Source organism: Ranitomeya imitator, chromosome 2 (assembly GCF_032444005.1).
Source record: "Ranitomeya imitator isolate aRanImi1 chromosome 2, aRanImi1.pri, whole genome shotgun sequence".
NCBI classification, from domain to species: domain Eukaryota; kingdom Metazoa; phylum Chordata; class Amphibia; order Anura; family Dendrobatidae; genus Ranitomeya; species Ranitomeya imitator.
In genome coordinates this window covers 104,161,199-104,175,105 of record NC_091283.1, presented here as the reverse complement: position 1 = coordinate 104,175,105, position 13,907 = coordinate 104,161,199, and the positions used below count along the sequence as shown (strand labels likewise).

The 13,907-nt window shown below is 40.7% G+C and overlaps 1 protein-coding gene across 4 annotated transcripts in view; it reads left to right on the top strand.

Moving 5' to 3' along the window:
• The window catches only part of SEPTIN6 (septin 6), a 111,265-nt gene that overhangs the window by 30,721 nt on the left and 66,637 nt on the right, over window positions 1-13,907 (top strand). For all 4 annotated transcript variants that reach the window (XM_069747101.1, XM_069747098.1, XM_069747100.1 and 1 more), the window contains exons 2-4: window positions 1,400-1,514; window positions 10,457-10,652; window positions 12,371-12,557. In XM_069747101.1, the coding sequence (XP_069603202.1) occupies window positions 1,400-1,514; window positions 10,457-10,652; window positions 12,371-12,557 (498 nt within the window). The remainder of the gene's footprint in view (window positions 1-1,399; window positions 1,515-10,456; window positions 10,653-12,370; window positions 12,558-13,907) is intronic.

Sequence of the window (13,907 nt, the reverse complement as noted above, 5' to 3'; positions counted from 1 at the left end):
TGGGTCTTCCAGCAGGACAATGACCCTAAATATGCTTCATGAAGCACCCAGAACTGGTTGGAAACAAAGCACTGGAGAGTTCTGAAGTGGCAGCAATGTGTCCGGATCTAAATCCCATTGAACACCTGTGGAGGGATCTTAAAATTGCGGTTGGGAGAAGTCACCTTTCAAATATGAGAGACCTGGAGCATTTTGCAAAAGAATAATTGTTCAAAATTCCAGTGAAGAGGTGTAAGAAGGTTGTTGATGGTGATAGGAAGCGATTGATTGCAGTTACGGTATTTGTTCCAAAGGGTGTGCAACCAAATATTAAGCTGAGGGTGCCAACAATTTTGTCAGCCCATTTTTGGTGTTTTGTGTGAAATTATGTCCAATTTACCTTTTTTCTCATTTTTTATGTGTTGTTCCAATACACACAAAGGGAATAAACATGTATAATGTACCTGCCCTGCCCTGTTGAGGGCAGAGCAAAGTACTGCAGTGCGCAGGCGCCGTGAAAGGTCAGAGAGGTCCGGCACCTGCGCACTGCAGTACTTTGCTCTGCCCTCAACATGGCAGACAAAATACACCTGCGCTGGAGCCGCAGCGTGAAGACAAGAAGAGGACGTCATCTGATGAAGATAGGAGGTGCCGGAACGGACCGCGACACCCATCGGACCGGACCAGGACCGCCCCTGGTGAGTATAATCTAATCTCTTTTTCTTATCTTTTAGGATACATTGGGGGCTTATCTACAGCATTCCAGAATGCTGTAGATAAGCCCCTGATGCTGGTGGGCTTACCTCACCCGTGATTTTGTGCCTCTATCTCGTATTCCCTAAAACCTTCCTTAGTGATCCTTATTGATGTGACCCTCTACATACAGGAAATTAAAAATGGCGAGATGGCAACAAACGCAGGGCATAATATTATACAGAAACAGAAGTTGAACGAAATTATATAGACCCTCGTTTAAGAGTTTGATGTTTTACCCAATTGCTTTCCAACAACTTTCCCCATTCATAACGAGAAGTTTCCATTTTGCGGTGTCACTCTGAGATTCTCATCACTTGAGAATGCCCCATGCTTCCGAGTTGAAATATTTCTGTTCTCTGCTTTCGGACACTAGTGATTTTGGCAGCTCCCAAGAATGTTTCCTGCTTCTTAGTCTCTGCTTGTTCCAGCTCATGTCTCCCGAACAGTGAACAGTGTTTTGTATGGAGCATAAATCGCCTGTGCACAGATCTGTCCGTTGCGGCAGATCACAGTCATGCTGTTTATTTCTGAATGTGACACGTTGTGCCATGTCTCGTGACTGCTATATGGGTATCAATGTCATTATTCGTTTCATGAGGTTCTGTAGTCTGAATAATAATAATAATAAAATCTCCTGCTTTTGTCTTTTCTTGCATTACTTTAGGGTGAAGGGTGTCGTTCTCCACCTCTCTCTGGACATGTGGGGTTTGACAGCATGCCGGATCAACTGGTTAATAAATCAATTAATCAAGGCTTTTGTTTCAATATTCTCTGTGTGGGTGAGTATTTACAGACTGTCAGGGGCGGCAGTGACCCAATGGCTGTAGTATGAATAACACAAGAGGAGCAAGGTTTCTATAACTGTGCTGAAAATGAGCGCATTCAATGGCCGGATATATACGAATGCAGGGTATTGTGTGCATGACTTGTTACAATGCACTGTGTAGCTGGCGGTAAACAAGTTGCGCCCCAGCAGCAATCAATTCATTAGATAACGATCTAAAGAATAGAGTACTGATGGCTATAGTAATTTGGAAGTGTTAATATACCCAACACACAAAGGGGCAAAGTTGATGTTGCACGTTCTGGTGATTTTATTTTTTTTAATTTTAACCCCTTTTAAATGTGATATTAAGTGTCTAACAGACTGTTATGAGGACACAAGCTCTGCTCCTGACCTGTTGTACACGCTATCCACTCGTTTCAATGGTGTTTTTACCTGTTGCAGATTTCTGCTTTCAGCAGACTCATTAACACTCAGACATTGTCAGGGAATTAATATTTTTACTTGGGAAATACCGCAGCCATCATCTTTAATCACCATAATATGGAGAATTATGAAAGAGAACTGACACAGAACAAAACGGAGAGGTCACTCAGTGCAGCATTAAACTCTAATGAAGATTGCGCTATCTGCTCAACACAGACCCTTTAGCTGTTGTATACTCCAACATGACCTACAAGCCACATCACTGTAATAACGTTTTTTGCCTTTTCAGAGAGGCTGTTAAATGCATAAAAAAAAAAATGTATGTGGCGTTTTAAGGGGCCATCCATCCTTGATAAAAATTGCATTGATGGCAGATAATGGTGTAAATTAATCCGGTATAGTCTCCTGCTCTTACCCACTTTGCCCCAATGCAGGTCGCTCACAGGCCATGTGCACACGTTCAGGTTTTCCATGTGCACACGTTCAGGTTTTTTTGCGCTTTTTCGCGCTAAAAACGCTATAAAAACTCATTAAAAACGCATACATTATGCATTCTATCATTTAGAATGCATTCTGCATGTTTTGTGCACATGGATGCGTTTTTTTCCGCGAAAAAAAACGCATCGCGGTAAAAAAAATAGCTTGTTCATTATTTTTGCGGATTTTCTGCGTTTTTCCTGCAATTCTATGCATTTGGGAAAAAACGCACCAAAAACGCGTCAAAATCGCGGTAAAAACGCATGCGGATTTCTGGCAGAAATGTCCGGTTTTTGTCAGGAAAATTTCTGCAAGAAATCCTGACGTGTGCACATACCCACAGGGTTCTCTATTGGGACCAGAAATAATGACGTCCTCCTATTTGATCACCTGACCGCTGGGGCCTCTGGCTGTGGTTGACTAGAATGTGCATCATCAGATGTGCCTCCAATTATGCCCAGTTGCAATCACCTGACCACTGCAGCCAATCAGTCCCCAGCTTTCAAGTGGCTGAAGAATGGAATATTCTCACTTCCATTGCCGATGGAGGGCATCCTGTTCTGGTACCCCAGGTGGTAAGAGCAGGTGAATGTAACTGATTTTCTCTGCATGCTTCAACTTTCAGGACTTATTTTTGTGCAATTTTGTAGCGCAAATGTATAGCTGCTGCGCATAAATAGACTATTACAATGCATCTTACTTATCAAAAGGAGAATGCCTTGTAATGAATTGGGCACAATACCCTTTCTCTAATTTTACTTTAGCACTCAATACAGTTTTATGCACACATCTATCTCCCGTGTCTTCTGTGGCCGCTCACTAAAATGATCCACTGAGATGAAGTGAGCGAGTGGCTACAGCACAAGAGCGATGTGTGTGTGTGTGTGCCTACTCTGCTCTTGCAGTGTCGGTGTGAGCGTGCATGGCCGAGTTGATATCAGGCAGTGCTCCTTCTGAGAAGCCGAATGCTGTCTATGAAGGGAGAGGGTGCGAAAGTTGCAGAGTTTGGCCGGGCCAAGGCTGCACCGAACACCCTCTTTTGCTTAATATTTAAAGATAATGTTTTGAATAATCATAACTGAGAAAACTAAATCAGTGATTTTTTTGTAGGTACTAAATCCCCCATATGACGAGTTTTGGGGGTGATGGGCTCCTTATAATAAATCTTATTCAAACAAAAGATCCTTTAACAATGTGCTGCTATAAAAATTATTTTGTGGGTATGTGTAAAGGGAAACCGTGTTTGTAGTGAATAATTACATGTGATATATTTTCCCACTGGCTGTGTTTTTGTATTGGTTTCTTATAATTGTGCAATGAACTAACATTTTATAGAAAATATTCTGGCATTGATCGTTTCTATCCCCTGCCCACCGTGTTTTCTTGTTTTTTGTTTCCTCGATTGTGGTCAGTCGCCTGTGATGTGCCAGGTTTGGTATTCTAAAACAATATTACAGACTTGATAGATGCACCTTGCTGTGTTCTTTTAGGCAATGGTGGATATTTAGGGAATTCATTTATGGAAGGCGCAGTATAAAATATTTGCAACAGGGAAAAATGCTCCCAACTTCCGAAATCTGGATCGTTTTTTCCTTTTGCATTTGTGCATCGGTGTGATTACGGGCTTCTCCGCTGGTAGGATTTCCTGAAGGGTGAGCTGAACAACTTTCTTTCTTTTTTTTTCCCTAGTGTAGAATAAGAATCTATACATATTACATTCTCCGTTTCCTGTTTAGGCAGGTCGTCTACTTGGTATGGTTAGCTGCTTGTTTTTTTTTTTTTTTTTTTTTTTTAAGTTTCCTGATCTTTGAGGCACAAACGTATAGTTTCAGGTTTGTGGTAGAGCCATTCTGACTTGTATGCGTCGGTTTAAATAAATGAATGCTAATTTGCATCATAGGTGTAGAAATGGTGCAGACATTCTGCAGCGTCAAAACCACAGTAGATCCTGAGCGTGGGAACGTACTGTAATGTCTCAATATTTTGGAACAACTAGTAAGTTGTGCAAAAATAGTGACATTTGGCTTTTATTACGCCAGTCATGGACGAGGCAGGGTTATACCCACGCATCACATCCATGGTAAGTTTATTCCATTTTAATGGGTAACATCGGAAATGTGCTCCAATCCCCGACTAAAGTGCATTTCTGGCGGCGATACATGCCGAATAACATGCGCCTAGGTGCACTGTACTCTAAGTGAGCCCCTTCATTAACATTGGTGTGCACAACGCCAGTCTCAATAAGTCGCCCCCTAAGTGTCTATTTGCAGCTGCTTTTAGCTGTGGTCTTCCCTCCAAACGCTGGCCGCACTGTGGCTCTGTACCCTTTTTATAGATTTTGTAGGGTGATGTGAGTCATCTCATTTCTGCCACTCAAGAAAATTGTTAGAAATTCATGTACTGAGGCTTCAGAAGCATGGGCTGGGAGATACATGTACATGGAACCTATAAATACAAGGAGTACATGGACCCCAAATAATTTAAGCTAAAAATAATGATAAAATATATAAAAATATCACATTGTATTACGTGTTAATAAATCCAATAAAAATATATAGAAAATTAAATGAAGTAAACCTGTACAAATGGGTCAGTGCTGAAGACACAATAAACGGACGACAAAACGCACAAGGGACCAAAGGGTAAATATGTATAAGGGTTGCTGGAAAATGGATGGAATGGTAAAAAAAAAAAAAAAAAAAGTAATGAAAGTATGTAAATATATGCATGCCCAAAAGGGTTGTACAAAGTGCATATACAGATGTAGCCTAAATTACAATAGTATCATACTCTAATGCTTAGTGCCCATAGAAACATGTGCGCTAAGGCTACGTTCACATTTGCGTTGTGCGCTGCTGCGTCGGCGACGCAACGCACAACGCAAACAAGAACGCATGCAAAACGCATAGTTTTGCGACGCATGTGTCCCTTTTTTGCCGGATTTTGGACGCAAAAAAAAAAGCATCTTGCTGCGTCCTCTGCGCCCTAACGCTTGCGGCAAAAAAGATGCATGCATCGCAAAACGCATGCAAACGCATGTCCATGCGCCCCCATGTTAAATATAGGGGCGCATGCGTCGCCGCGGCTGCGCCCGACGCAGCCCGGCAGAACTCAAATGTGAACGTAGCCTAAGAGCAGTAGTTGGTATGAAAACAGCAATGCATTTAAAATCTAATGCTCAACAATGTAACTTTGTGTCTCAGTGTGTATGTTCGCAGCCCCGACGCGCGTTTTGCATGGGCTTCCGCAGGAGGCTATGCCAAGGACTGATAATGGGACAGGAGACAATGAGTCCTTATTATTGGTGCATTTTCTAAATGGGCTAAAGTCAACATTGGTGACAACAAGGATCTGTATATATCTTTTTAAATCTGTATTAACTGGCTACATGGACAAAACCATGGCAGAGGAATTATTTGTAATGCACCTGGGTCGCAGTAATTGTTTTCATATTTATGGAATTAAACCAGGTATAAGAGAACAGGAGGAGGATCTGGGTATGAGCAACTGCAGTACGCCATGCAAAGCAGGAGCTACAAATGAAAATTAAGTTTTAGAGTGTAATAAAAAGAGAGAATTCTGTGATTGCAATGTGAAATTACCCCTTTGTTTATGGGATTCGTTTTTTTTTATTTCCATAGTCTAAAAATGAAATGGGATGGGAAGATTTCCTTATAAGAGGTTAGAAAACTAGACTTTTCCCTTGCAAGTGACAGTGGCCACTAAACCCATTGGGAATTTGTCAAGTTTAACCTTGTAACTGTGCACAATGTACATATCCCTTTTTATATTTAGCGTTTTTCTCTTGAGCTGATCGTAGACATATGAAATTGGTGGGTGAAAGATTCTGCACATGGCTCATAATATTAAAGTATGTGCACACGTAGGTGGGATGTCTGCGGATTTTTCCGCACCTGTTTTTAAATCCGTAGGTAAACTGCACTGCGGATTTACTGCGGAATTACTGCGGTTTTTGTACGGATTCCACCTGCGGTTTTACACCTGCGTAATCCGCACAAAGAATTGATGTGCACTGCGGATTTTGTTTTCTATAGGTTTACATGGTACTGTAAACTCATGGAAAACAGCTGTGAATCCGCAACGTCAAAACCACTGCGCATCCGCAGCAAAATCCGCAGCGTGTGCACATAGCCTAAAGGGGTTTCCCCAAATCCACGGATAGCACTTATGAACTCAACAATTTAGGTTTTGAGGATCTGATCCCTCGGCGCTGGAACAGCCACTAGTCACAAAAGCAGGGGATCGCATGCTCGCTACTCATACTTCTGTCTTATGGTTGGGCAGCGAGGAGGAACCGGGTACATGGGAACCCCTTGGTTCTGAACGGTAGAAGCTTCAGACTCGTATCTATCCTGTGGATAGGTTATAAAGATTGATTCTCGGGACACCTATATTTGGCTTTGGTGAGGGGACATAGTGTACGATGGGTTATCTGTGTTCCCCCCTCTTGTATAACGTCCACCGCTATGGTTAAATATAGGATCGTGTTGCTTTAGGCAGAAACTGTGGACAATCTGTCAGCAACAATCTCTTGCTTTGTTCCAGGGTCAGAGAAGCTTTGTTCATCACGTTGGCAATGTATAGTACCACCATGTTCAGTGTACGCATAAAATAACATGGGCCTGTGATGCTCGTGACAGATCGGCTTTTGCAGTATTATAGTCTGACATTCTAGAGAATTATATGGACATGGCAAATATATATATATTATCTTACTAGTATTCTGCTTCTCGTCTTGCAGACTTTTTTTTTTTTTTTTGCATTACTTTTTAGAAAATGAATTAGTTGCAGACTATTGTACGGTAAGACAGCCAGGTGCCAGACTAATGGAATTATGATCTAATGCTAAAATAATAGTTCAGGTAAACTAAGTCCTAGAATATACATGGCTGTATTCTATTACTATGACACCAATAAAGATTTCTTTACTGGACATTTTGTTTTAGCTTTCCAACATTTAAACAGTGGAAGCTGACAAAGTGGTGGAAACCTGAACAGTGCCCTAATGGACCCTGTTGTAAGTCGCTGGGGTCCATCGAGCCGTATTAGGATCCATTGTACAGAAGTGTATTTTCTCAGTATTTACTCAAATAAAGTGTGAATTAATGACCCCCATATGGAACACATTTTTGTTTTCTTTTGGCAATAACTATTATTTTTCCAGCTATGAGACATTTTATATTTTAAGATTTGTAAAATCCTCGGCGTGGCTCTTCTCCATTTGCTGTATGTGTTCCATTTTTGTGAGCTTGTGATATTCCTAAGGGAACGGAGATGACTAAATATAGTTTTCTTATTTTGGTAGTTTGGCTTTCCAGACTCTTCTGCTGCCATTAACCTGTTTTACATATGTTGTAAAATCCGTCTTTACTACTGAGTGGAAATGTGTACTTTCCATCCCTTATTTTAGGAATACTGATGTAATTGTGTGACTGGTTTTGTGTGTTAGCAACATGTCGGTGTGAACAGAACACTGATAATGACACTTGCTGATGATTAGTACAAGTCTTTGGTTCACTGATGACTGACGTTATTTAAAAATGGCGGCCACGAATGGCCAATCCCTCTTCAATATCCCAAATAGGAAAGAACTGAAAGCATGCGTGCCTCCTGAATGAACAGGCGCCGCTCATTCGCTCTGCGTCCAGTGATCTCGTGACACACTGTCCGATATTATATATATATATATATATATATATATATATATATATATATATATATATATATATATATATATATATATATATATATATATATATATATAATCTTTGTTTTTATATAGCGCTAACATATTCCGTAGCGCTTTACAGTTTGCACACATTATATATGTATATATATATATATATATATATATATATATATATATATATATATATATATATATATATATATATATATATATATTATGTATTATGCGTGTGCGTGTATATAAATAATTACACTCTAGTTAATTTCACCTAAAGACATTCAGATGTCCATTTTTCATGTATATATTCTGGTATTGGCTGCAGAAAAAACTCTCCATGTAAACATAGACTGGTCAGTGTCAGTTTCTACCATGAAACACGTGGACCATTTTTTTTACTTTTTTTTTTAACATTTGAGAAAAATCCCTGGCGTCTGAATGACACACTTGTTTTTATCTGCAGCATGTCAATTCTTTTAGCAGTTTTCCACTAATAGAAATCAATGTAAAACAAATTTTGCTGCTTTTTTGATGAATAAAACTAACTACATAATAAACAAACAATCATTGTGGGCAAACACTCACGTAGTCTGTACCAAAAAAAAACAAAACATTGCAAAACAACACATCAAAATCTCTGGAAAAAAATCCAGCAAAACCTGCATTTTGAACGCAGCATTTTTACTGCCAAGGGAGCAGGTTTTGGCTGCAGAAAAAATGTAGCGAAAATGTTGCATTTGAATATAGCCTAATGCTATGTTCTGAGAATGTAGTGAGTTATTGATGTTGCAGATTTTCTGGAGTATATCTGCACCTGTTGGCTTAAACTACTTTCACACTAGCGTCGGAATCTCCCCGTCGCAATGCGTTGGGGAGAGATTCCGACGCTAGCGTTTAGTGCATTGCACAATGGAGGCAGCGGATGCATTTCTCCGGCGCATCCGCTGCCCCATTGTAAGGTGCGGGGAGGTGGGGGCGGAGTTCCGGCCGCGCATGCGCGGTCGGAAAAAGCGGTCCGTCAGGAGCAAAAAAAAGTTACATGTAGCGTTTTTTGCTCCCGACGGTCCGCAGAAGCACGACGCATCCGTCGCTCGACGGATGCGACGTGTGGCAATCCGTCGCAAATGCGTCGTCAATACAAGTCTATGGGGAAAAAACGCATCCTGCAAGCACTTTTGCAGGATGCGTTTTTTCTGCAAAACGACGCATTGTGACGGATTGCAGAAAACGCTAGTGTGAAAGTAGCCTTAGTTAGGTTACTTAAGCTTTGTTTTTTCTTTAGGCGTTGTTATGGTATGTGCACACGATGCAGATTTAGTGCAGAACTGCAGCAGATTTTTCTGCAGCAGAAACGCTGCAGAACTGCACTGTGATTACAGTACAATGTAAATCAATGTGAAAAAAAAAAGCTGTGCACATGGTGCAGAAAAATCTGCGCAGAAACGCTGCAGATTTCAAAGAAGTGCATGTCACTTCTGTTGTGCGTTTCTGCACCCCTCCATTATAGAAATCCATTGGTAAAATCTGCACAAAAAAACGCACAAAAAACGCACCTGCGGATTCTGCCAGGAGATGCAGATTTAGTGCAGATTTTATGCAGAACATTCTGCACCAAATCTGCATCGTGTGCACACAGCCTTATTGTGTTGCTGATGCCATGGTTTATGTCTTCTGTTTGTCATGTCCTGTTTTAAATAAATCTGCATTGTTTGATACTTCTTGATATTTTGCTTTGACAAAACTTTATGGATACAGTCCTGTGCAGATTACATACGTATTTATGATTTTCTGCATCTAAGGCAATTCTATGGGGAAAATTTGCACATAAATCTCAGCGGACCTGCAAGAAAAATTGACATGTTGCACGTTTCAAGCAAGCACCGCAGGTCCATTTACGCAGCTAAAAAAAAACAAAAAAACAAACAAACAGTGGGCATGAGATTTCTAGACATACCGTTCACTATGCTGCAACCATAAGACGCTGCCTTTCTTGCTCTGTCACAACCTCATTATGGAAACTTAACTATTGGGTCTGACTGGTGGAGCTTGTTGCTCATAACCAGCAGATTTATGTATTTCTTTATTTGTTGTTATTTTTTTGGTTTGTTTGTTTTTTTTTGTTTGCTAAATGAAACCTGAAATTTGTTCAATGGGGGAAAGATGTTTTTTTTTACCAGCTGTTTTATTTGTTAAATAATGGTAGTCCTCTTGACTAGTGTGTTGTCGTGTGTATAAAGGTATCGCCTTTGTAGCTTTATCTAGTATCTTTACACTTAGTACTTTAGTGTATATAGATTTTCTAACACATTTTTGTGCTCTGCTTACAGGTGAGACGGGTCTTGGCAAATCCACCCTTATGGATACGTTATTTAATACAAAGTTTGAAGGGGAACAGATTTCTCATTCACAGCCTGGAGTTCAGCTGAAATCGAGATCCTACGATCTGACGGAAAGTAACGTTCGGCTGAAAATGACCATCGTCAGTACAGCCGGCTTTGGAGATCAAATTAATAAAGAAGACAGGTAAACGATCTTGAGGCATTGTTTGATCGCTACGTAAAGCAATTCTCTGGTTTTGTACTAAAAACTAGTTATCAATTATTTGTTGACCATCCTGTTGCAAGATAGTTACTGCCCTCAGCCTTATCCTTTTTGGTGTGCTTTTTTGAGTTTGATATTGTTTCTCTAGATTTAGCTCTTTTCACACTATACATATGGTAAAACTGATTTTTTTTTTTTTTTTAAATCACATAATTTTTATTAAAGCATATGGCACGCAGTAACACAGTCTGACACATTTTCCAGACAGGTAAAACGAATACAAAACCTATTAATACATTTTCATTTTACTTAAACATGACCCTTATCCCCATAACCAACCCTCCCTCCCCCCAGTCCCCTACCCATTCTCCATTACAACCAACTGACAACATCACCTCTTAAAAATTGTCCAACAGTACATGTAAAAGTCCCTCCAGAAGCAACTAAACGACCCCCATTCTACTCTGCTATAACTCAGCAGACGCCACGTCTGAGTAATCCATCCACCTACCCCACACATTTTCAAATTTTGTATTCTGACCTCTCTTGATGTAGATATTCCTTTCCATAAGGACAATAAAATTAATTTTATTAATAAATTCCTTTTTCCCTGGTGGTTTTTCATCCAACCAATGCATCGCAATAAGCTTTCTGGCAGCATACAACAATCTTGCAATAATCAACCTTACACATTCATCTGTAGCAATATCATCCATACGGCCCAGAAGGCAAGTCAGCTGGTTACGCACCACATTTACCCCTGTCACCTCTTGAATCAAGTTAAGCACCTTCACCCAAAAGGGTTGGAGGCGAGCGCAGGACCACATCATATGTATCAAATCTGCATCCTCCTCACCACACCTTGGGCATTTTGAGTCACCTCTCAGTCCTGCCTTCCTCATCCATGCCGGGGTCCTGTACAACCTATACACCAGGTATAACTCCGACACCCTCTTGGCCTCACTCAAGGATGCCCTGGGGATGTATTGAAGTATAGACTCCCACTGGGACTCCGACAAAGGACCCACGTCTGCCACCCGTTTTTCCTTTAGCCTTAACGGATGTTTCAATACAAAGGTATCCATCAGACCCCTGTACATCAAGGTAATGAACCCCCTCGTACTCCTCTGAGGCCCGATAGGATTCAACAAGCTATCGGACTGTACAATCACGCGCGACCCCTCCTTTTGACAATTTAGGGCGTGTCTCAACTGCAAATATTGAAAGAACATCTTCTGGAACAAAGGAAACTCAGTCCTAAGTGTCTCAAATGTTTTAATAACATCCCCATCAAGCAACTGAGACACGAACCAAATGCCAATGCGCCTCCACTGACCGCAATCTCATGAGCTCTGCCAATCTAGGATCAAACCAAATTGGCGTATATCTCGTAAATTCCGTTACTCCCCTCCATTGCTTAATCTTCTGCCAGACTTTCCCCATCATAACTATTGTTGGGAATTTTTGGAGGTTAATTCTGAATCTGCCTGCTTCCAGACTGGCTAACATTGGGCCTTTCCCTACTGATGGTAATACTGATTGAGGATTGCTTGGCAGTTTATTGCACATACTGTACAGTAATTGCTATTTTTCAAGATAATGTACCTCAAACAGAATGATTCCAATAAGTATGTATTATTTTGTCTTTCTTATATTTTGTATCGATACTTTAAATAATCATTTTTGTTTTGTGTTATAAGTTACAAGCCCATTGTGGACTTCATTGACTCCCAGTTTGAGGCATTTTTACAAGAAGAACTCAAGATTAAGAGAGTTCTTCATAATTACCATGACTCTCGTATACACGTTTGTCTGTACTTTATTGCGCCCACCGGACACTCTTTGAAATCTGTTGACCTGGTGACTATGAAGAAACTGGACAGTAAGGTTGGTACTGCAAATATCTGATCATTACAATAAACCACTGTGTCAGGGATGTCACCCCAAAATTGGCCTATAAATTAAGGCCACCATCAGGGGCTTACCTACAGCATTCTGTAATGCTGTAGATAAGACCCGATGTATTAAACAAAGAATCATGAAGCATACACGTAGTATATGGCCGAGAGTAATATAGTATAACTCTCCCAATCACAATATCCAGATAAACTGGTTTACCAGGGCCACTCCAAAAGTCATGTACTACAGCAAGAAGGCAGAGTAGAAAAATCCCAAACAACATAATAGAATAGATAATTTTTATTAACACAAAAATACAAAAAATGTAAGACCAATTAAAATTACAAATATGCACCACAACAGGTGGAAAATAGAGAGAAAACTCTAGATGTACTGGTGTACACGGGGAGCACTAAATGTATCCGGGGGTAAGAATGCTGCTAGCAAAAAGTGGCCATTTGCATTATCATATCATAGTAAGATAGTTCTTGCATGAGTCCCTAGATGTCAGAGATAATGCCTCATTGAAAAGATGCTGGATCAGTCAATAACTGAACAATGGCCTATGCATGCTTACCCATGTTGTGACCGGACAGCTCACCCACTGTGCACCAGGAGCCCCTTGACGCACGTTTCGCCGCCAAGCTTTTTCAAAAGGGGATAACAATCAGCTATTCAGATGCCTTAAAATAGTCCAGAGACCGGAACTGCCGCTGGAATCCGGCGCATGTGCACCTGAACCCGGACTCCATAACACCTGCGGCCGTCATCATCGTGCGCGCATTGAGGCGGAAGATCGCCGTATGACATGACATGCGCACACGACGGATCCAGACAGCCACAGGAGAGATGGAGAGAGCCAGGTCCACAGAGCGCACGCGCACCCAGAACGGCCATTGCAATGAAGACCACGGGTGCGACCATATTGTGAGAGACACATATGTTAAAATACAGCCGCGGTGGGGATGACCGATGTAAGTACAGCATCACTCATCCCAAACCGCAGCGGTACGCTGCAAAGAGTGTGCAAGTGACCACATGAATGAAAAATAAAACATAAAACTGTGGGCGATACATTGTGACATATAGTAAGTATAAAGCCCTGTGTGAGCATATATAAAAACACAAAAGTGTACGTGCAAATTACCATAAATGTATAATTACGTGTACAGCATTGTAGAAACAGAAGGGAAGAAAAAAATTATTTTTTCCCTTACACTAAAAATCAATATAAATGTGAAAATAATAACATGTATAACGAAATATAGCACAAAGAGTGTATCCTCAAAAATTCATCACAGTGATTCCGAAGGAAAGCGATTCCTCAGCAGCGGAGAG